The sequence below is a fragment of the Nipponia nippon genome, unplaced genomic scaffold, assembly GCF_047370975.1.
Source record: "Nipponia nippon isolate SJK-2023a ecotype South Korea unplaced genomic scaffold, ASM4737097v1 scaffold_3, whole genome shotgun sequence".
NCBI classification, from domain to species: domain Eukaryota; kingdom Metazoa; phylum Chordata; class Aves; order Pelecaniformes; family Threskiornithidae; genus Nipponia; species Nipponia nippon.
Genome location: NW_028262347.1, coordinates 102,931,470 through 102,953,696, shown reverse-complemented (window position 1 = coordinate 102,953,696; position 22,227 = coordinate 102,931,470). Strand labels below are relative to the sequence as shown.

General features: G+C 40.2%; 1 protein-coding gene across 1 annotated transcript; it reads left to right on the top strand.

The window, feature by feature from the left end:
• The first annotated feature begins 7,354 nt into the window (after positions 1-7,354).
• PLAU (plasminogen activator, urokinase) lies at positions 7,355-16,920 on the top strand. Its single transcript, XM_087765731.1, has 11 exons — positions 7,355-7,415; positions 8,999-9,110; positions 10,241-10,295; positions 10,467-10,571; positions 11,127-11,292; positions 11,637-11,722; positions 11,835-12,024; positions 12,669-12,823; positions 13,959-14,099; positions 14,678-14,826; positions 15,688-16,920. Exons 2-11 carry the CDS (start codon positions 9,051-9,053, stop codon positions 15,880-15,882), a joined length of 1,302 nt encoding a protein of 433 aa, XP_087621857.1. The 5' UTR covers positions 7,355-7,415; positions 8,999-9,050; the 3' UTR covers positions 15,883-16,920.
• The last annotated feature ends 5,307 nt before the right edge of the window (positions 16,921-22,227 follow it).

Sequence of the window (22,227 nt, the reverse complement as noted above, 5' to 3'; positions counted from 1 at the left end):
TATTTACTTAAACTCTATAAAATTTAAACAATAACCAGCAAACAAAGATTAGGGAAAGTAGCACAGTGTCTATACTAGAAATAAGTTACAGGAAGCTAACTAGAAAAAAAGGAAGACTGCAGCCAAAACATCTGACAGAATGGGAGGGGGAGAAAAGATAAGTACTATTATTAGGGCACCCAAGATACATGCTATTATTAGACTACCCAAGTTAATTCTGTTTTTCCTTTCTTCTCAGCACAGTTTCTTTATGAGCTTATGCAGGAAGAATGCTGTTGTTCAACAGCACCCAGGAAGCAACTTATTTTTTCTTCCTTAAAACTCTTTTTCCTCTGAATTGTTCAACAGCTTGTTGAACTTGCAAGTGTATTGAGACTCTGCCTGACACACTGGGCAGTACTGCCCTGTGGGCTCCCCGCACTCCCATCTTTTTGCATTTGGTATCCTTTTCCTTCAGCTGTAAATTCACAAGGGTGTCTTTTTTCTTCAGAGCTTTTTCAGTACTTCATAACAGTCCATGACTGATGTCATCAATGTTATGATTACAGAGTTATTTTTCTGCAGCTTATATTTATTTAGATAATTAATGCCTTAGAAATTTATACTGCTGCCCACCATTATGGTATCTGGATATTTACAGCTAAAATAATCCTGCATTTAAGGACTGTAGCACAATTCTGTGCCATGGCTGCAGGTGATCTGCATCTCTGCTGAGCAGCAAAGGATACGCTCAGCCCACATCTTACTCTTCGGGCAGACAGGGCTCCCTACTGCTGATCCTACTCCTGGATTCTACCTGAGAGGTGAGACCTGCACAACATACTGTTTTCTCCCTGGAGGCCAAAATGATAAGAGCAGGCAGTGTCACACCCTACTGACAGCAGGAACAATTAATTGTCTCTCCACTAAGACACCTGTTATGGTATTAGTGCTGCTTGGCAGGGCAGCCTGTAAAATCACCACTTCCTTCCCTGTAGGTAGGAACTGTCTATGTTAGTTTAGGCATTTATCTTCCTTCATGAGTAGGAAAGCCAAAGACAGAGGAGGAAGGAGTGGAATCCTAAATGATCTTCCCAGGCAGCCTCTTGCAGAGATGGGCAGTGCCAATTTTCTCACCTGGGCTGTACTGCACAGGGGGTTAGGGTATGCTGCTTCCCTGGATACACCATCACTGGGATACAGCATGCAGAACTCATTCCCCAAAGTTTGCTTTCTTCCCAGTTTTTAGCAAATCCTTTTTCTCCAGAAGTCTGCCAACTGGCACGCTCTCAGTTTGTTGGTTTTCCTGTGGAATGTGAATCTGATTGACTGACGCACTGCAGAAATAATAGTCCAAGCCAGCTGTTTCTGTAAATTTCCAATGTTAGATTTCAATGTGCTATTCCAGAGCAGTAAATGGCAGGCAGACGTAGGATTCCCTTGAAAAATATCCTACTTCAGAACTTAAGATCACCAAAAGAAGCACAGCTTAATCCCTAAAAAACTCTGTATTTGCCTTCTGTCTTCTAGCTTCAGACTCAGAAGTCATCTTTTCTGGGTTTCCCCCAGTGCTACCAGCAACTAGAAACTAAAGATAGGCCTAGACCTAAACACAAACATAATTTTAATCTATTTAGAATCTGGATGCAACATCTGTAGCTCAGACTAATCTTTGTTTTAGACATTAGCAGTCTCAACTGAGCCATTTCAACAAACATCAGAGATCAGTGATTTTCATAATCAATGGACTTTCATAAATGCTAAATGAGATACAAAACATAGTTTAAAAGCAGGTGCACATCAAGCTGATGAAGAAACCCTCAGATGTGATCATTGCTGTTCAAAAAAATATCCGTATCCGGACAGCTCACTGAAACAACAGAACACTGTATACAAAAAAAGAACATTCGTCAAGTAGCTGCTTTCTACGCATGAACGAAATGGGCCCAGTGACAGGGGATTTCACAGATGCTTAGCCTGTACCTAGAGTCAACTTCTAGGACAGTCAGTTGCTTTGAAGAATGCAGCTGGAGTATCCAACAAAACTGTGCTTGAGAGACATTATATTGTTTTAAAGCTTCAACCATGTTCTCTCCTAGTGTAATAAAATAGCTGAGCCAACAGCAGTTGGTTTCTTGTTGTGACTGAAGCAAGTTTGCAAGTTTTTGGTTACACTGGCTTAGTTCAGAGATAAAGGCTGGCTACTCCTGCTGCTTGCAAAGCAACAAGTAGTGTCAACAAGCATCCGGAGAGAGTCCAGTGGCTCTCAACTGATAACACTCTGCTACTTCTACCCACACAGATAAGAGAAAAACAGTAGGCAGCATGGAAAAGGAACAAGATTTTAAATAAAGAAACCTGAGTAGCTGAATTATACCTAAAGGAAATGAGATCACCATTTGCTTCAGATTCCAACCACAAACAACTGACAAGTAATCCAGAGTCATTAAAGTACAAGAATTTTTATGAATCACATTCGACTTAAAATCAGCTACTCTGGAAATTCCTGGGACTCATACAAGCTGTAATTTGAGAGAATAAGATTAAAGAGCGAGCTGTATATTTTTAACTTTATGAATGCTGATAATGTAACATTTGAAATCTATTGGTTTACATTTAAAATTCTATTGGTTATTCAGTCTGTTATTACCTCAAGAGCTAGAAGTAAACTGATTAAAAAAATTAAGTTGGCTAATATCAAAGGGAGAATACAAAATGTTTTACTGTAAAAGTGCCCGTGTTTTTAAAGGTGAAACTAGAATATTCTAAACCAGCTTTATACTGGAAAATTTCCCTTAAACTTGTAACACATTTTATGACTGCCTTGAAATCCTTTCTGCCATAATCCAAAATTTACTGTAACCCAATACTGTTTGATTTTGAAGCTGCATTCCAATACAAAAAGCAGTTGTAAATATAGCTATATTCTTTACATTCTATACCCACAGCTGGGGCTACTTAATTCAGTGACAAGCTGTTTTGTTAAAAAAACAAAACAAAAAACAACAACAAACTATTATCATTATGGAGATGACAAGTCATGTCAAAAAGATCTAGGTGTTTTCTTAGCTTTTGTATTCTTAATCACTAACTAAATACTGAATGTGAGGCTTAACCCTGCTCTTTTATGTGAGATGACAGAGGTACAGGTACACATAACTGCTCATGTGCAAATTTAGACCTCCCTGTTCTTAACGCACCATGAGTAGTGAGGACTTGCAAATGATTTTTCTATTTCATGGGAAGCCATGTTGGCAAAGCAGACATAATTCTGATATTATTGATACGTGATACAAACCAGAATGTGCTCCACACAACCACCAGACTTAAGGCAATATAAAGTCTCAGGTGTATCTGAGCCCTGACTCTAAAAGCGCCTTGAGCAGAAGGGACTGCTCCCCCTGCACTGAGCCCCGTTACCTTCAGCGGTGGCTTGCAGAAGTGTCTGCTCACAGACCCAGGATTTCAGGATTAGGGCAGATTTCAAAGCATGGTCGTAATTTTAAGCGTGTGGAGATTCCTATTACGCTAGTGAGTTTCCCTGGCGGAGAAAACCAGTGTGGAGTGTCAGGGTACCACAGTAAGCGAAATTTTTCCTGATAGAACAGCACTTCTATTGCAGTTCTTTTACTAATATTTACAGGGTTACTTAACTCTCTGTGAATTCTATCCTCTTGGAGTTTACTGATGGACCACCAGAACCAATGTGTGGTGGATGGTATTTCTCTTTAGTTTTAATATTTTATCATCAGCTGTGAAAATGAACACTGGAACTAATAATACCTCCACCCTGGCAACTTCTGCAAAACAATGCGAACCTCACAATCTCTTTCAGCACACCACCATTAAATAAAACCCCTGTATTTCTTTAAAAGGGTCAGTGTCCTCATCTAGTTGGAATGGAATGTTATCTTTTCTAAATTTGCTAAGTCAGGCTGGCCGATTAGCCGCAAAGATTCAAGTTACTTCAACTATAAATTAAAAGAATCAGCAAAATCTTATCGGCAACTGAAAACTAAATCACAGAATCACAGTAAACCAAGAACTGCCTGGCTGCGGGTCTGATCCTACTAGCTCTTCAGGGTTGGATCCACTGCATCTGACCTCTGTTTGAGAGGAGCACTATACGACTGCAAGGGGTCCACAGACTTGGATCACATAAGCAGCTCATAATAGTTGTATGTATTTTCTTTACTCTGTGTTATAATCCAGGTACAGACAAGAGAAATATATAAAGCCCTATTATTAACAGCCCTGGCTATGTAAATGAGAGAATGACTTTAAATTTTGTGAATTGCATTTGCTTGTTTAGATGCTGTACTCCTACTAAGCAGGTAAAGTGTCTTCTACAAGATCACCCATACCACTTCCTGTAGCACCTCTCTTTTCTTCAGAAGTCTTCACCCTTCCATCCTGCCCATGCCTCTGCCAAATTCAGATAAGAGACCAAAGCGATGAAACCACGGACGTGTATAAGGAAAAAGAATTAAACAGTGGAGAGCAGAAAGTGTCTCTCAAAATAGAAAACTTGTTCATGGGGCTGTACAAGAGTTTCTCTCTTAAGCCCCGTGGCTTGTCATTAATCAGTATCTACTGGGCACATAAGTTCCACAGAGTCTTTTAGTAGGCATTTCATTGTGGTCGCTGTTCTTCCCAAACAACTTTGATTTTGAGTTATTAAGACCTTCTTTTCCTCTGTCCTATCATGATCTTGTTCTGGACAGATAACATGGCTTGTAACAGGGACCTTCTCAACTCTCAGGACACACAGTAACAAACAAATCCTGACCCTGAAGCTGCTGAAAGTCCCTTGGTAGCAGAACTGGTCCTGTTTCACCCCTCCCTCTCCCTGGGTCTGTGCATTTCCTACCTGCGCAGGCAGGTCCAGCTCTGAGGGCAGGTGGAGGTCTTGCCGGAACTGCCAGGCTCCAGATTTTCCAAGGTTTCTGCCTTAAGGCAGGGCACATAACAAGGGTCCAAGGATTTATTTCAGCTGCAACCTCACTTCAGATCTTGTTGTGCCAGCCATCAGCCAGCTCAGTGAACTCAGGCACTGGAAATTATCTCATCCATTTCTGCTTCCCTAAGAGTCACTTAATGCTCATGGAGATCATGAAGCCTTGTTTGCTGTGAGATTACTTGCAGTACCAAAGCAAACTCATTTGCAACTAGCTTGGGTATCTCTCTGCTAAACCATAGTTTCAGTTCAGTCATTCAAGTATAATTCATCCACCTATTTAGATGCAAATATTCAGACCAAAGGAATCTGGTGGCACTAAAGCGATACTGCAAACATGGCAGAGTTTCTGATCAGTAACTGTTACCAGTCTGATTGAAACACAGCCCAGGTCACTTCTCCTGGTGGCCTTTTAGATATATTCCATCATTGACAATAAAGTAATATGGTATTTCAGTAAAACCTAAGTATATGACAAATGGTAGAAAAAGGGAGTTTTGAATGTTGCTCTATCTTGTGCCAGATTGAAGACAATAAAAGTTTTTGGCTCTTGGACCTGGGAAACAAGTATGAACCTTCAGGTTTTAGGAGGAAAATGAGGAACAGGGAACATCCACACAGCTTGGTCAAAGGCTCAGGGAGAAGATCATTGCTCATATTTCTACAGCACTTCTCAAGGAACAACAAATGTGAAAGAGGAAACCTAGATGCTCTAGGATTGACTCTTTTTCCAGAAAGAGAGCTTGAGGAAGCCACCAAGGCTTAGCACCTCTTCCTTGGGAGCATGGAGTAGGAAGGAGAGGAGCTGCCCAGCCCCGAGGAGCCCTCTTCTTCCCGGTGCCTTGTCCCTTCACTGCTTTCCCTGCTGGAACAAACCATGACCCATTTCTTCATTTATTATGTGTACGTTTGGTGTATTAAAATTCACTAAGTGAGTAAATGTTCCAGACTGCTTTTCAAATCTGGATTATTTTTCGCCCTGAAATTCAGAAAGATTTGTTCCTTACCTGTGTTCATTTTTGGACTTCCAGCTTGACTTGACTCAGTTCCTGCCATTCAGTGAAGCAAATCCAGCATGCTTTCAGCAGACATGAAGTCTGTTCTGACATAAGCTTGAAGATCTGAACAGAAAGGAATAGAGAATGTAAGTGGCTAGTACCCAAATAAAGGTATGGTTATACCACAGACCTGACACAAACAGGAGGTGGGGAGCGAAGAAGAAAGCTAACCCATACACATACTAGTGAAGTTAGATGTCAAACATACAAGGGTGGTCTCCTTAAGCTCTGAATTGTCCAGTTATGAAAACATTCATCTTGAGGGAAATTCAAGTCCATTTCTGCTCTGTATTACCTCTGAAGAAATCACTCTTCATCAGCACACAGCCTATGGAGACCTGCCTTAGCTTAGTCACCTGCACTATCTGAAGCTAAACCCTATGAATATACCAACAAATACTATGTGCTGGTTGCTGTTATTCACTGCATTGCTACAACATCACAGCATAACGTGAAAAATCACATTGGACTGGGCTAGGAAAGACTATCTATTTTGCTGGGCCTGCATTCTTAGATAGGTGTCTGTCAGTTCACACCTCCATCCACACCTCATGAAATGACCCCACTTTGAATATTTCTTTAGAAGACAGAAATTATGGGAAAACCATGACCAATTTCTCAGGACCACAAGATTGTTTGAGGGCAAGGGAGCTGTAAGTAGCTTTGGAGAAGATCAGTTTAGTCCCCGCTGTGAGCCCCAGGTCCTAATAGATTCCAGCTGGCATGAGCAATGCACCCTGCTCACCCCAAATGTCCTGTGTTCCAGCTGGAGGGAGCTCTCTGAAAACACATTCAGTGCCTCAAGCACACATTCTGGCCCAATACCCCCTCCCAGTGGGCTGTGTTTAACCCACACCTGAATCAATTTAATCCTCTATTAATTACTTGTGCTTAATAATTTGTGCTTCTCTCGTTATGGATAGCACCATAAGAATAAAATACACCATACTTGTTCGTATCTCTAGGCATGTTTCAAGACAAGTCATTCTTCTCATAGCCGTCACTCTTTTGTTTTTTAAATGCCTCTACGAAATTGCTGGCTGCCGCAGGGAAGCCAAGGAGCCCCTTACAGAAACCTAACTCCGAACACAGGTGTTCGTTCGCCCTGACCATACTCCCCGCACCCCCCGAAACCAAAAAGCAGCATTTGAAATTTCCCCCTTGAGTCACTCCAGCAGCTTTTGTTTGCAGCGAGGCAAGAGCCGAGACGTTTGCAGGTCCCGGGGGGGCGGGCGCGGACCCGCCCCCGGGCGGCAGCGGCGGCAGCAGCAGCGGCACCGCCCCGGCTCGGCCTTTATAGCGGCCGCCCTGCGCCGTACCGCCAGCAGCCGCCGCTCTGCGCCGGCCCCGGCCTCTGCCTCTGCCCGCCCTTGCTCTCCCGCCCGGCAGCCGCCGCGCCGCTCCTCGGGGCTCCTGCGCTGGTAAGTGCGATGCCTTTAAAACCGAATTAGGATTTAAGGGCAAGAATGCTAGGTATGAGTCGAGCAGGATTAACTGGTTGCTCTTTAAATTAAAAAAAAAAAAAAAACAACAACAAAAAAACCACCAACAAAAAACCCCACCAGACCTCATGCGGTGCGGTATTTCAGCAGTGGGGAAGATCTGTTCTGCGTGCTACAGTGCATCAGACTTTTCACAAGAACTCAGCAGTGCTGCTGGTTGCGATGCTGAGGTTGGGCCTGAGAAACTAATTATGGTAACAAATGACAAATTACTTGCATAGCTGCCAAATATGCTAAAAATAATTATCTTAATACAAATAACGTTTAATGAAAAATGTATCTGCTGAAATCGCAGCTGAATCTGAGAAGTGTGCATGTCCAAGTACCTGAGGCATGATTTGCTTCCTTGCATTATGCAACCTGCTTACAAGCGAAGGGTGCATCTACAATTAGCATTTTGGTTTGCATCATGTCAGCTTTTTTTCAGACAAATCCAGTGATCTTCTCTATTCCCCATGTTTTGGTTCATACCACCGATTGGCTTTAGAGTACTTGCACTGTATTTCTTCTGAATAAAACCGAACTGGAAGATGCACTCCAAATACCAGCAGATGTTCAGTCTGCAGGACCAAACTAGAGCTAGTCCAGCGTAGAAGCCTCTGAAGCAGATACAGTGGGGAGCAGGTCTTCAGCACCAACTCAGTTCTGCATACCCTCTCCTACTGCATTACACTGCTTGCTGATGTAAATAGAACTAAGATTCCTATGGAATCTTTTAAAAATTAAGTTTTCCAGTTTTCTAGAACTAAGGACCCTTTAAAAAAAAATCCCTATGGCTTGCATTGCAATTTAAAAAAAAGTTACATATTGGTGCTTTATAGCTCTCTTCCCCCTTCATTTTTACAAGCTAGTTTTTTTTAACAGTCACTCTTGGGAAGATTGCTATACATGCTTGGCTACAAGATCCAGCTGCATATAAGAAATCAAAACAGAATATGGTCTAAGCCTCTCTAATAACTGTAAATAAGTGAGGTAACATCAAGACCAGACTTTCAAGAGTGCAGTGGTCAGAAGCACTCAGTGAGGTGGCCAGGCTGATGTAAGTGCCTAGCATCAAGAAGATGCAGTCAGCAGCTAGAGAGGTAATGAAAAAAGGAGCTTTCCCTTTCGTATCCTAAATGCGGATGTTCAGTGCTTTTGTTGCAAGGTATTAATAATCAGTTAAATAGGTATAAACAGCAGGACAGCCACTACCTACATCTGCCAATTTCTAACTGTGTTAGTCCACGCTGCAGAAACTGAGTATGGCTTTTTCCAATTTCCCTTTCTTTGCTTCATTTAAACTCCAAAAAATCCGGCTGTATTGCTAAATGTACAAAAAAAGCTTCAAACAATAACCTCTAATTTGATTTATGGAAATAATAAGCAGATATTCCACAGCAAGTGAATGCTTAATTCTTCTGTCAATGTTGTGACTTATTCTGAAACCAACGGAAGACAACAGAAACAAGACAGCTGATGTTGCAAGCTACAACATGACAATAAGTTCCTCTTATTTTCAGAATCAAAATAATACAGATAGAAGAGGAACAAAGTGAGAAGTTAACTAACGACATGAAGTTACTCATCTTCTTCACTGTAACTCTGGGCACACTAGTCACGGGACTAGATTCTGTAAGTTTTGAAACTAATGGTGGGGGGGCTTCACTTGGAACTACTACTTCTGGTTTTGATTATACTTCTGCTTTGGACAGTGTAGTAGGCTTTTTGACTTGAATTCTGCTTTTTGCTGCCTTTGCATGTACATATACATCTGCTGCACATGTACCTCCAAGAAACATGTTTCTGAACCCTTTGGTTTTTCTTCTGATTCTGCTTTACCCCAAGATGTCTGGTAACGTTCAAATAGTGAAGACATGACGCAATAACCAAGAAATCTAGCTTTTCTTTTTTCTCTTAATGCAATTTAGACCTGGACACTGAGTACCAAGAGCTCGCTGGTCTTTCATGGAGGTGGATATTGGGCTTTAACTAAATTTCCACCTCCCCTACTTGAAAGTGTGATGCTGAAAAAGGAGCAACAGATATGCATTTGAATTTTTTTATTATCAACTTGTATGACAGCTGATATCTATCAGCAGAGCCATTCACCAACATTATGGAATTATATTGTTACCATTACTTGCTTTAGCTCAGGCAAGCCCACTTGGCCTGTGGGAAAAGTATACTAAAAGCCTAATCTTATTTAACTCCATGGAAAAAGAAATATCCAGCCTGCAAAGCAGAGGCAGGACCTGAAGTACAGGGCAAGAATCTATTCTTGTACAAATCCACTGGCTTTTACTCCATGGCACAAACGTGAAGCACCAAGGTCACCAAAATGACAGAGGCAGCTGGAGAATATTGCATCTTTGCTGCACTGCCTGATGGCTGAGAGGTGGGGAGGGAGAAGTTTCCTTCCCTGTCTTAGGGGCACTGACCATCGAGAGCTGCTTAGGTCCTTATAGCAGAAATAATTGCAATGTTGACCTGATGCAGTGGACCAGATTGGTGGGGTTTTCCTGAGGGTTTTTTGTGGTGTGTGTATGTGGTGGGTTGTTTTTTCTTCCCCATTCTGCTTTTACTCAAGTAGAGTTCTAGTTTTCATTCAGATCCAAATTCCACAGAGCAGGTTCAGCTGGTAACTACATGCAAAAAACTAAACTGTTGAACATATGCAGTAGGGAACAGAGCTTGGGCCCATAAAAGAATCAAACCATATAAAAGAAACTGTTTCCTTAAAATCCTTTTTTCTTTTCCCTTAGGTTTATAGCAAGAAGTACAACAAGCTGCTACACAAACACAGATCAGATCACAAGGGTAAATATCTCTGCCTGCTCTCCTTGAACCTAAAAAGAACTTGTTAACCTGCAATTACATCTTCATAAAGAAGAAAGACTCTTAATGATACTTAAACAACTAAAACTTAGTTGGCAACTACATTTCACTTCAATTGTTTTGCCTCTATTTAGTGATGTCTTTTGCTTGCAGAATGCCATTGTTTGAATGGAGGAACCTGCATTACCTATCACCTCTTTAGCAGAATTAATCGTTGCATATGCCCAGAAGGATACACTGGGATTCACTGTGAACTAGGTAGAGTATTTATCTTCCTTAATACTAAATAAATTGATTGAAAGGATCTAAAAAGATAGGCAAATCATGAATATGAAATGCCAAGTGAAAGTATTACGCATAAACACATGACTGGATATCCTTTAGTGCTTCATACTAACAGACTAAGTGAGGAGAAACAGCTAAATATTGGTGCAAAATCAGGATCTTTTTTTTTTTTTTTTTGTCCCTGCTTCACTGATGTTGCCTACCTTCTCACAAATGTTTTAGTTTGGAAGGAAAAAAGTAAACTTGTTTGGGAGTGTTTGGAAGCAGCAGAAGAACTGATTATATTGTGAAGTACACTTCAACTATTAAAGAAGCAATAGGCGTGCTTTAAAGCACAAGATACTTGATGCTCAAAATCCATATAGAACGAATTTAATAGGAATATATAATCAGTCCAGATTTTGCATCTTCTGTTTTCGAGTGTAATGAATGAACTTATTTCTCATTAGAAGGATCCATGCAGATTATTTCTGTCTCAAAACCATTATAAACAAGAACACGCTGCTAACAAAATATTTATTTTCTCAGACACTGACAGCATGTGCTATACTGAGAATGGGGAGGACTATAGAGGAATGGCAACAGAAGACAAATGCCTGCCATGGGACCTTCCCTCAGTAATCAGGAGGGGTCATTACCATGCTCACTTGAAGAATGCTTTGCAGCTCGGACTGGGCAAACACAGCTATTGCAGGTAAGAAAAGCATCACTCTTCCTGGGATGACTTCTATTGTCACAGTCCCACCAGTGCCTCCAGTGATAGCACATGTTTTTAAAAACAAACAAAAAAAACCCACACCAGAATATTAGAGATTGATTTTTGACTAAAAATATTTGGAATGTGACTCTGAAGTGTCTAGAGTTCTCACCACTGAAGCTGATCGTACTGCAAAATTCCCAATATGCAACAGTAATAGTCAGTTGTTAATTATTTTCTCTAGCATATCTCGCAACAGAACACTTTTGACCTTTTCAGAACAGTTAGAATTCTAAGATACTTTAAGTCTTTATGAAAAGAACACTTCCTTTATCTTCTAGAAACCCAAATGGAAGGAACAGGCCCTGGTGTTACACCAAAAAGGGATTCACCATTCAAGAAACACCCTGCAACATAGCGCAGTGTGGTAAGTAACATTAGTTTTGAGGCAACTGGGTTTTTGTTTGGTGCTTTTTTTTAATAGCACAAGGTTGGTGCTTAGTTGTAAGAACATCTGAACAAAATTTCTCCTTTCATAGGCCGTTCATGTGGTCAAAGGAGCATCAGCAAGTACTTCAAGATTGTTGGTGGAAGCCAGGCAGAGGTTGAGTCTCAGCCTTGGATAGCTGGCATCTTCCAAAACATAAGGGGCGTCGACCATTTTCTGTGCGGTGGCAGCCTCATTGACCCTTGCTGGGTACTTACAGCAGCACACTGCTTTCATGCTCCGTAAGTTTACAGTTCCACATCCTTCCTATTTGCAACTTTCTTCAACTGATTTCTTTGCGTGGTGCTCACTGAGCAACCCTTCCAAATGTACCATAGTAAGAATGTTCTTTTGATTGAGCAAAACAAGAAGAGCAGCCATAAACATTAAGCCTCTGGGAGTCCAAGTCTAGCAAAATGAGCTAGCAAGATGTGAACATTTGGGTGGATTATGCAATTTAAACAATTTTAGCCTAAAATGGAGCTAGGGCTTCATTTCACCTTAGCTGTTCCCAAAACTTAAAAGTTGTACTGAAAGGTGATGAGCTGTTGAGCAATACATTTATGGGTGTTTTTTGTTGTTTTTCCTGTGGAAAGCTGATCCTCCTGACATCCTGCAGGAGATTCTCATCACCAATGCTTGGCATTAGTAGCAGCTAGCTAGGTGTGCATTTCAAAATGCATGAACATTAACCCCTTAATCCCTTCAAATGGAAAATCGGGATGCTTTCCTTTAGAATACTGGATCAACTTTCAAAGCCGACTAAATTTTGCTTTTTCTTGTCAGCATTAAAGTAAACACAAAACAGAACTGGGACTTGACATAAACTGTTTGACCTTTCTCTCAGAAACTGGTAGCCTTCATGAATCTCTTCACTCTCACTCAGGTCAAAAAAGCCACAAGACAAATCCATCTACAAAGTCTTCCTTGGAAAGTCCATACTGAATGTTACTGATGATAAGGAACAAGTATTCATGGTCGAGGACATCATCTCTCACCCTGACTTTACAGATGACACAGGTGGCAATGAGAATGATATTGGTAAGTGTCATCTTAATATAAGCCTTTAAAATACTGAGGATAGCTGAAGGCTATGTAATTGTGGCATAAGTCTTCTAAAAGAAGTAAACCAGAGATGAGATGAAGGGGAATAGAAACTAGGTGCATCTGAGAACTAGGCCTGTGCTGAGCAAGAGTTTTCCACTTGTATAAACTTGATTTGTGGCACACATCAGCTGCATCACCTGGCATACAGTCAACTATAAGCCTGTCTTATCTCTGGACCTGTACAAGGCATGGCTTTTCCATAAGCACTGGTGGCAGCATCCTATTTCTACCATCCTCCCAACTGGAGGGGGCTGCCTGTCAGCAGAAATGTGTGCACACCAGGTCTAGCTGTCCAGAGTGGGGCAGGACATCCTATACACATGCAGTATGATTGCTCTGCCTTGAGCACAGAAGGCCCAGAACTTTGTGGGGTAGAGATTACATTATTCTATCTCTAGAGAGATAACACTGTATGTATAGTAAATGATGAAAAAATGCATGCACAGTAGGTTTCAGCATATAGTAGGGGAATGCTATATCAGGTACCACATAAGCTGAAGGTTATCCTGAATTAATCCAGACTTTCATAAGCCTATCCCTAAATCAACAAAGTCATAGAGATGGGCTTTTGCAATTTGCACAGAACAGACTTGCTACTCTTGCACTTGACACTTAAAACTCTACCACCCATTCCAAATTCCTGCTGCTAAGGAAAAAGACTCAAAGAATAGCTTTGTAAGCCCTTCTGGTGAGAAGTACAGTACAAACTGCCCCCTCTTCAGCAGGGCAGTGGGAGCCACCTTCTACAGCCAGGCAGGAAGCTGAGGTTTTAAAACATCTGAAGATACACTTGCAGAGTCTGTCACTGAGCTATGACCCCCTATCCTTCCAGGAAGGAAGTTCAAGTTGGAAAGTCTGCTGGTTTTAGTACTGTGAAATTAATTTTGTTGTTGCTTTTGGAATGACACTGGGTCATTATTTAGTAATGAGAGGAACCATATGTAACCAGAACTAAATGTCATTGCAACTATTCCCGTTAACTGTACCTGATACTCCTATTCTTGGAGAACTTGAGGAGGAAAATCTTGCTTTACAAATCTAACTGTATCTTCCCTGGCTTGTTTCTTAGCTTTGATAAGGATAAGAACAACTTCTGGACAGTGTGCAGTAGAATCCAAATATGTCAGAACAGTCTGCTTGCCAGAGAAGAACCTTTACTTACAAGACAATACCCGGTGTGAAATAGCTGGCTATGGCAAACAAGATTTTTGTAAGTGAATGACTTCTCTTTCCAAAGTTGTACCTGCCCAATGTGGGAACTGGATGTTTTGTATACCATGATCTGCAAAGGATTAGAAAAAGATTCCTTTCTATTTTATGTAATCTACATGCATCTCAAAGATGATCATTGCTATCATCTTCTCTAGTTGTTCATGGCATTTCCTATTTGATGCTTCTCATACTTGTCAACCATATGAAGTAAGCCAAGATGTAAAACACAGCAATATTTTTATTCCTGATGTGGTGAGGAGTAGAAAAAATTAAAGCTGTGTTGGAGGATTAAGAAAGGATTGCATTTGTGCAGAACTTCCTTCAAAAACTATCAAACTCTCTCGCTCTAAAAACCAAGCTTTATAGTTTGCATTTGGAACATTTGTTTTTCTCTTTAAAACGTATTCATTAACAGTAAAAGTAAACCAATACTGCATAAGTTGGAAATAAGAGCCTCAAATCAGAACTGGAATATTATACTAATTTACTTTAAGTGCTGAAAGTGTGTGTGTGTTACGGGGTTTTTTTTGTTTTGTCTTGGATAGTGAAAATAGTTAAATAATGTTTTGTTTGCAGATGACATTTACTATGCTCAAAGACTGATGTCAGCCACTGTAAACTTAATATCACAGACAAAATGCAAATATCAATACTATGATGATATCAGAGTTACTGACAACATGGTCTGTGCTGGAGATCCCACATGGATGACTGATGCATGCAAGGTAAAACTGTTTTATCTTCTAAACTTTAAAAAATGCATGTATACTATATGGATCAGTTGGTGGCATCTTGTAATTCTACTAGTCAGAACAGTCTCTTTATGTAGCAGGAATTTAGTACATTCAGTGGAGTTGACCTGTAGTGTGGCCAAACATATGGAAGAAGGTTGAAACCTAGAGTTAGGTGTTACCCCAGTTCAGACCCTCTTTTGGAGGAGCAAGAACTGCAGTATCTTAGCCATTGTTATTCCTCAAGACCTTATCTACAATCTATTCAAGCAATGGCTGGTAGATATGCATCAGAAGATACAGCAGCTATTCCAGTCTCAGCTTGCACTTTCTTAACATTAACTATAGCTCTGCAAAGGGATAAAAGGTGAACTACTGGAGGGCACTGAGCCCCTCCACAGATTCCTCAAAACTAGATTTGCTTCCTTGCACCCTCACTGTGCAGAGTGGCCATATGAGCCACTAAAAAGAACAAGTATTGTCCTTAAGTGTAAAACTACCTTATGGACAGGGAGACAATTGATTCTGATGAAAATTGGGTATGTTGACTTTGACCTTATCACAGATATTAGGCTAGTAACATAAACTTAGGATGGAGTGTTGTATGCAAGGCAACTATTCTCTCCATGCCCTGCTAGAGGGGAACTAGAGAACTCCTTACCTTACAGACTGTGTTCAAGTCGCAGTAGATGGTGAGCCTTCTGTTCTATCTATGCAGTGTTCCCAAAAATTGAAACTTTAGCTCATAGGTATTTACTAGCTTGTTTCATTCTAGAAAAACAATAATCACAGGCTGCCTGTTATAAAGGCTCCATCTGTAGAAAATGGCCTAATACGTTCTCTTTCCATTGTCAGGGAGATTCTGGTGGTCCCATGGTCTGTGAGCACAATGGCAGGATGACGCTTTATGGGATTGTCAGCTGGGGAGATGGCTGTGCAAAAGAAAACAAGCCTGGCGTTTACACCAGAGTTACTCAATACCTTAACTGGATTGACTCCAATATGAATGCAGTAATCACCAAGAGTCGTTTTCTCCCTGAATCAAAGTGACCTTTTTTGGTGTGGTTTTTTTTTTTTACATCTGGACTCAAATGAACAAGATCAAGCCTATACTGATGCCAGGACACTAAAGTCCTGAATGTCATGAGAGGCTTTCCTTTTAAATGCTCGCGTGGTCTGCCAGTCACATCCATGTTCCTGAGGCAGAGAGATGGTTGATATATATTATCTTAATACTCTGAATTACCTGAAAACCACTCCATGGGAAGCTAAAATATTTAACATTTAAATGAGTATTCCCATGCATGATACTATGCCTATCAGGTTATCTGTCCACTTAATTTATGAACCAGCATTTGGTCTGGAAGTATTTGTAAAGTTTTAACTTATTTAACTCGGGTATTCATTTTATACATGGCCTGAGTCTAAAATCTTTCCTCATCACACTGAGCAATGCTAAGACTCAAGTCCTAGAAACCTAATCTGTTAAGACCAGTACTGAGAGGGTGATCATGCTTTGCATCAGAAAGTGAAGGAAACTGCATCAGTATTATCACTAATGCATGAAGAAGGACCAAAGTCTACTTTGGCTGAGGCAATGCTTGGTGTACAGGGCTCATTGCTATACACCCAACATGTAGTAAAATCTAGGGATAGCACCTGTGGCTGTGTCAGTATTACAAACTTCCACTTCAGAACTGTGCTGCAAGAAGGTAAATTGGAAACTTGACTGGACTTCTAGGTCACAGCTGAAGGTGTCTGGGTCCCCTGAAAAGTCTGATTATGCAACCTCTCTACATGTACCTATGCACCCAGGAGAGGATTTAAGGACTTGGCACTCCTTGAATGCTGCAGATGTCAAAAATCAGAACTTTATTTCTATTCATTTAACTGATATTATATGGAAACAACTTCTTTTTCCCCAAGACTTATGCTGGTTTTATTTTTAAACTTGTCTTTGTTTTACAGATTTGAATTATTTGTATGAGGGCTGGAACCTCAAGCTTTATTTAATTATTTTTTACTGTGTTTAACTTATTGTTTGTATTATGGATGTTAAAATGTCATTAAAAAAACCTGTTATTCTTATGTGTCTGTTCCTCCTCTCTTGAAAGGGGAAGGGTATGATTTGAAGAGAACTACCATTATTAGGTTCTAATCTGAACCATGAAGTCCCTTGGCAAAACATAAATGTTTGAACTTCCTGTTTATTAAAGCATTTCGTATGAGAAATGAATGTCTTCTGCTCTGGGCTAGAATGCTAGAAAACAATGTGTGCACTAGCAAGACATAGAGCATGGAATGAACAACAGTGCTGAGGATCCAATATACATGCTGCATGTGCTTTAGGACTCCTCATCCTAGGGAGCTGGGGTTGTTTAGTCTGGAGAAGAGGAGGTTGAGGGGAGACCTTATCACTCTCTACAGCTACCTGAAAGGAGGTTGTAGAGAGGTGGGGGTCGGTCTCCTCTCTTAAGTAATGAGTGATAGGGCAAGAGGAAATGGCCTCAGGTTGCATCAGGAGGGGTTTAGATTAGATATTAGGAAAAATTTCTTCACTGAAAGGGTTATAACTACTGGAACAGGCTGCCCAGGTGAGTCCCCATGCCTGGAGGTACTTAAACAACAGTTAGATGTAGTGCTTAGGGACATGGTTTAGTGGTGGACTTGGCAGTGCTAGGTTAACGGTTGGACTTCATGATCTTAAAGGTCTTTTCCAACCTAAACAATTCTATGGTCTAGCCCTGTGGACTAGCCATTCTCAAGCGGTTGTGGAACATTAGGTGAACTTGTAAAGCAAAACATCCTGTTTGGGCTTCACCTTAAGGGAATACAGTTCTCATGCTCCAGAACTGCTCTGCAATAAGATCCAAATCACCTGGGGGGTGGGGGATCAAGAAATTAGTTTCAAAAGTTCACTCGTATTAACTTAGCTAAAATGCTGCTGCATGTGGAAGAATGCAATGCAGCAGTATCATAGAAAGGTGCTAAAAGGACAGTGATAGTTTCAGCTTTCCTCAGTACTACCATGTGGACACTAATTTTCAAAGAAAAGCATTTGAAGTTGACCTCAAGTACTGCTAAGCAAAAGCTTAGGTAGTAGAAATTATATTTGAACAGCAAGATTTATTTATATTTCAGTTTATTTTCTTTTTTAAGAAAGAAGTTTAGCTAGAACACAATTCATAGTAGAGAGTGCTAAGAACGAAGAAATACTTGAAGCCAACTGCATTTCTACTTCTGGACAAAATGTCACAATTAAACTCAAAGGAAGTTCTTGCTGAAGATACATTCTTTTGTTTGGTCAGACACCAAAGGCAGAAAATATTCTCAAGGTCTTCTCTTTTGGGTGATTAAGTGAACGTAGTGAGATCCTAGCATTACTTCAACATTCTAAAGAGCATGCACTGTCTGCTTTGATTTTGTTTCTTTTAAGGAAGCTATAAGATGAGACAGACTGGAGATACTCCTATAAAAAGTGTTTACAGCAAATTCACAGAAAAGAGTTTGTATCATAGCATTAAGACACCGTATATTTGTGTGATGTTTGTGATTGTGAAAGTAAAAGGCTTGCACATACCATAACAATATCCTGCCAAGCATTAAATGACTTCCTACACTGAAATGGCCATCATAGAACAAAGTAGCAGCCTAATTAGCAGGCTAATTTCTGAAGTTTGCAGTCCCATCCATCCTAACTGAATAAGACAGTGAGCCAGCAAGACTCCAGTAGTTACTGGTCAAAAGATCTCAGACTAGCAATTTGGCTTGCCATATTTTGGTCTATTTTTTAAAAAGTTAGTATCCAAATGTTTTGTTAGTTATTCACCTCCTCTCACAAATGCAGAATTTGGGGTCAAATTACAGGACTGCTAGCAAAATTTAACTGATTTTTGTAGATCAGACCATATTAACATTTACTTTCTCATTATAGTTCATTTAAGAATTCAGGAAAAAAAAAAATCAAATGTCTATGTGCAATCATTCCTTATGGAGCTCTCATACAAACCTTTTGGTCTCGGTCACTAGCTGCTTAATGATGAATGACCACAGATTTCAGAAACATTTTGGAAAATCTTGAGGAAGAAATTTGTTGTGACCTACAAGCAGTGCTCTGACTACAGATGAGCAGACTTGGCTCTTTTGAAAAAGTACTCATGATAACATTTTGGTCAAATGTTTGTCATGTTATACATACCAAAGAATGTAAAAAACCTCCGAAGAGAGAAAAACTTATTTTTCCTTTTTTTTTTTTTTTAATCAAATAGAGATGAGCTAGATAAACTCAACTCATTGTTAGACTAATTGATGTCTTCACTTCATAGCAAGGCAATCATGAATTCAGAGTTGCTCAGATACAAATTCGACTACGGCAATCCTTTCAAAAATCAAGGGAAAATGCATAAACTAAATTTTCTCTTTCCAAAAAGCACACTGGGATTTGTGAGAAGCATGCTACATCTTGTAGCTTATTGTAGTCTGGGTACATGAACCTTGCACATTGGTGATGGAATGATAGGAATAATAATCTTAATGAAGTCTTGTCCTTTAGACTCAAGATTGGAGCCTGTAACACCTGGACTATTTCCAGCTCTGTTATTGTTAAGTCACATATCTTTATACTTCAGTTTCCCTTCTATAAAATGGGTGGGACAGTACTTCCTTTCTCCCACAGATCTGCCTGGGTATGATTTGTCAGGAGGAGGGGGAGTTGACAACCGTGTGAATGTACTGTGAGTAACATGCTGACAGCCCAGTCTCGTACAGGGACAGCAAGCACTACTTAAACACGAAATGATTACCAACAATACTGGAACACGAAATGATTACCAACAATACTGGATTGTGAACTATTTGGCAATACAATTTGTGGTTGGGATCTGCAAACAGAAACTTATTAGTAGAGGTTACCACTGTGTGTGGTAGCGTTATTCGGCAAAAGGATGCAGTTTGTGGACTGCTGATTAAAGTTTGTGCAGGGAGTTAAAATTGCATTGTTTCTAGAGAACAAGTTGGAGATCTCCTGCGAGAGACTGAGAGACTGGAGACTGTGCAAGAAGAGAAGGAAGGTACCTCTTCACTGCCTTTCTAGACAGTAACTAACAAATAGGACAGCCTGACCAGTGTTGGCAGAGAATACTTTGGGCACAAAGTAAGCAATGGTAATATAGTTTTAGACAAAAATATACTATGTCTTAATCATGTCTTTTGGGATGCTACAGCTTTCTCACTTCAGCATTTCTTTCATATAAACATTTATCAAAGTACTAAAGTCAGCAGATTTCCAACAGGTGGAGAATACAAATATCTTCAGGGCGACTGGGTATTATTATCATTGTAACGAATGGCACACTTATCAACTTCTATGGGCTTTTTCTATGAATAAAGTCAATACAATTTAAATTTCAACTTCTTCCCATCAGTATGAATATAAGTACAAAAGAAAAAGGAGCGATAAACAAAATTTGCATTCAGGTCTCTTTCATTTTGAAATTCAGGAAGCTCTGGAGAAAGTATCAACAAAGGAGAGTCTTGAGACCAGAGGAAATTTAGATGCTGTTTTGGGTGTGCAATCTTATTTGTTCTTCCCAACAAAAATGAAATCTTTAAACAAACATACAGTGTACATACATCTCTGCTTTGTCTGCTACAATGCTTCATATACTCTCTTTCAATGGTCTCTGCCTGACTTCAGCCCCACAACTACAGTATCATCTGGCTGGCTAGTTATCAGAGCCTGGGAAAAAGAAGGGAGAAGATGAGAGCACTGTTTCGCAAAACTTTCTCTTCCTGCAACAGAATCCTAAGGAAACATTTTCTTTCCCTCCTTACAGATAGTGAGCAGAGGACAATCCAGGTTGTGGTGCTGGTGAGGAGGAAGAGATGCAGCCTAGAGAACTGTGCATGGAGCTTGGCAAACACCACTACAGAATGACAATGGAAATACTAGAGAGGGAACCTTTTTGGAAGAGATATATATCTGGTGGGTACTAACATACATGCAAGACAAATCCTGATATCATAAATCTGCTCTTGCTTAAGCATATCTTTCTTGATTTCAGATATGTGGCAGGCAACAGAAAGGAGCAGAATGGGAGTCCAACGAGCATTTAGAAACAGCTGAGGGATGGGCATCAGCCAAAGAGAAGGGATCATAGTCTCAGAAGCCTTAGGACCATAACTAATATGAACTCGAGGCTCTACTTATCTTCAATACTGCCACAGAAGAAACATATTAAGCAATGAGGATAAAGCAGCGTCTGATGTGCCCAGAGCATAGGAAGCTGGTTTAACCTGTCAGCTCTTAAAAGGAAGTGATGCATTCTGAATGGACAGAGCACTTTTTACCTTATATAGCTGAAGCTTTCTTGCTGGAAATGAAACTGAAATGTGACTCAAAGCACTTAAAAATAAAATCTGTTTTAAATAAACTAAGTTATGGTGAAACATCATATATAGTCACCTATTTGTTGCATATGTTACACCACTTCTATGTGGAATTGTATGCATGAGAGGATTGTGTTTGTGCATATTGAAACCTGATCTAATGAAGAGCAATGTGACTATTTGGTCACCAAGCCTTTGGCTCACTTCTGACACTTAACCAGAGTGTTTTCTTTGGGGCAAATGAGAACAGAGCTTATCCATGAAAAGAGAATCAAACCTTTCTGCATTCATCAAGCTTGTAATCTGAAGTTTCAGATACCTCCACCTCAAGCCAAAGTAAAAAAAGTAAGTAAGTGACATACTTGAAACAATGCATATTCATTAATGAGCAAATCTGGGTTTAAACTTGGTCTGGCATACCCCTTCCACATCCATCACATCCCATGCAATTATACAAACGGGCAATCTGAGCAGAATTTGGGTTGTGTTGTTTAACCTTTTGGCAAGCGAAAGAAGTGGAACTTTAAGAAGTGAAAATGTAAGAAATTTATGGAACAAGTGCTATGTGCTTCATGAACAGTAAAATGAGATGTACCCCCACAAGTCAAGCAAGAATACATATGCAGACCCACGTGAACAGTATGCTCAGTTCCTGTGTCCTGTTCCATGGCTACAGCCAACGAGTTGACTCATTCAGATTTAGGCTGCATCTGTCTGGTAGGATACACTGATGATATTTGAAGCTGGGAAGGACTGCAGGTATACCAGCATCCAAACAGAATTCAGAGTGAACTTAACAAACCAGAGTTATCAGAAATGAACAAGCTAATAAAGGCAAACAGGAATAACCAAACACACAGATGTAGGTGAGTGACGACTGGTATTAAAGCAGATCCAGAAGGCATAGCAGACCACAATCTGGATTTAAGTCAACAGTACTGAGTAAAAAAATGTAAACATACTGACACATACACCAGAGCACAGTTTGTAAACCTAGGGACTAGGCAG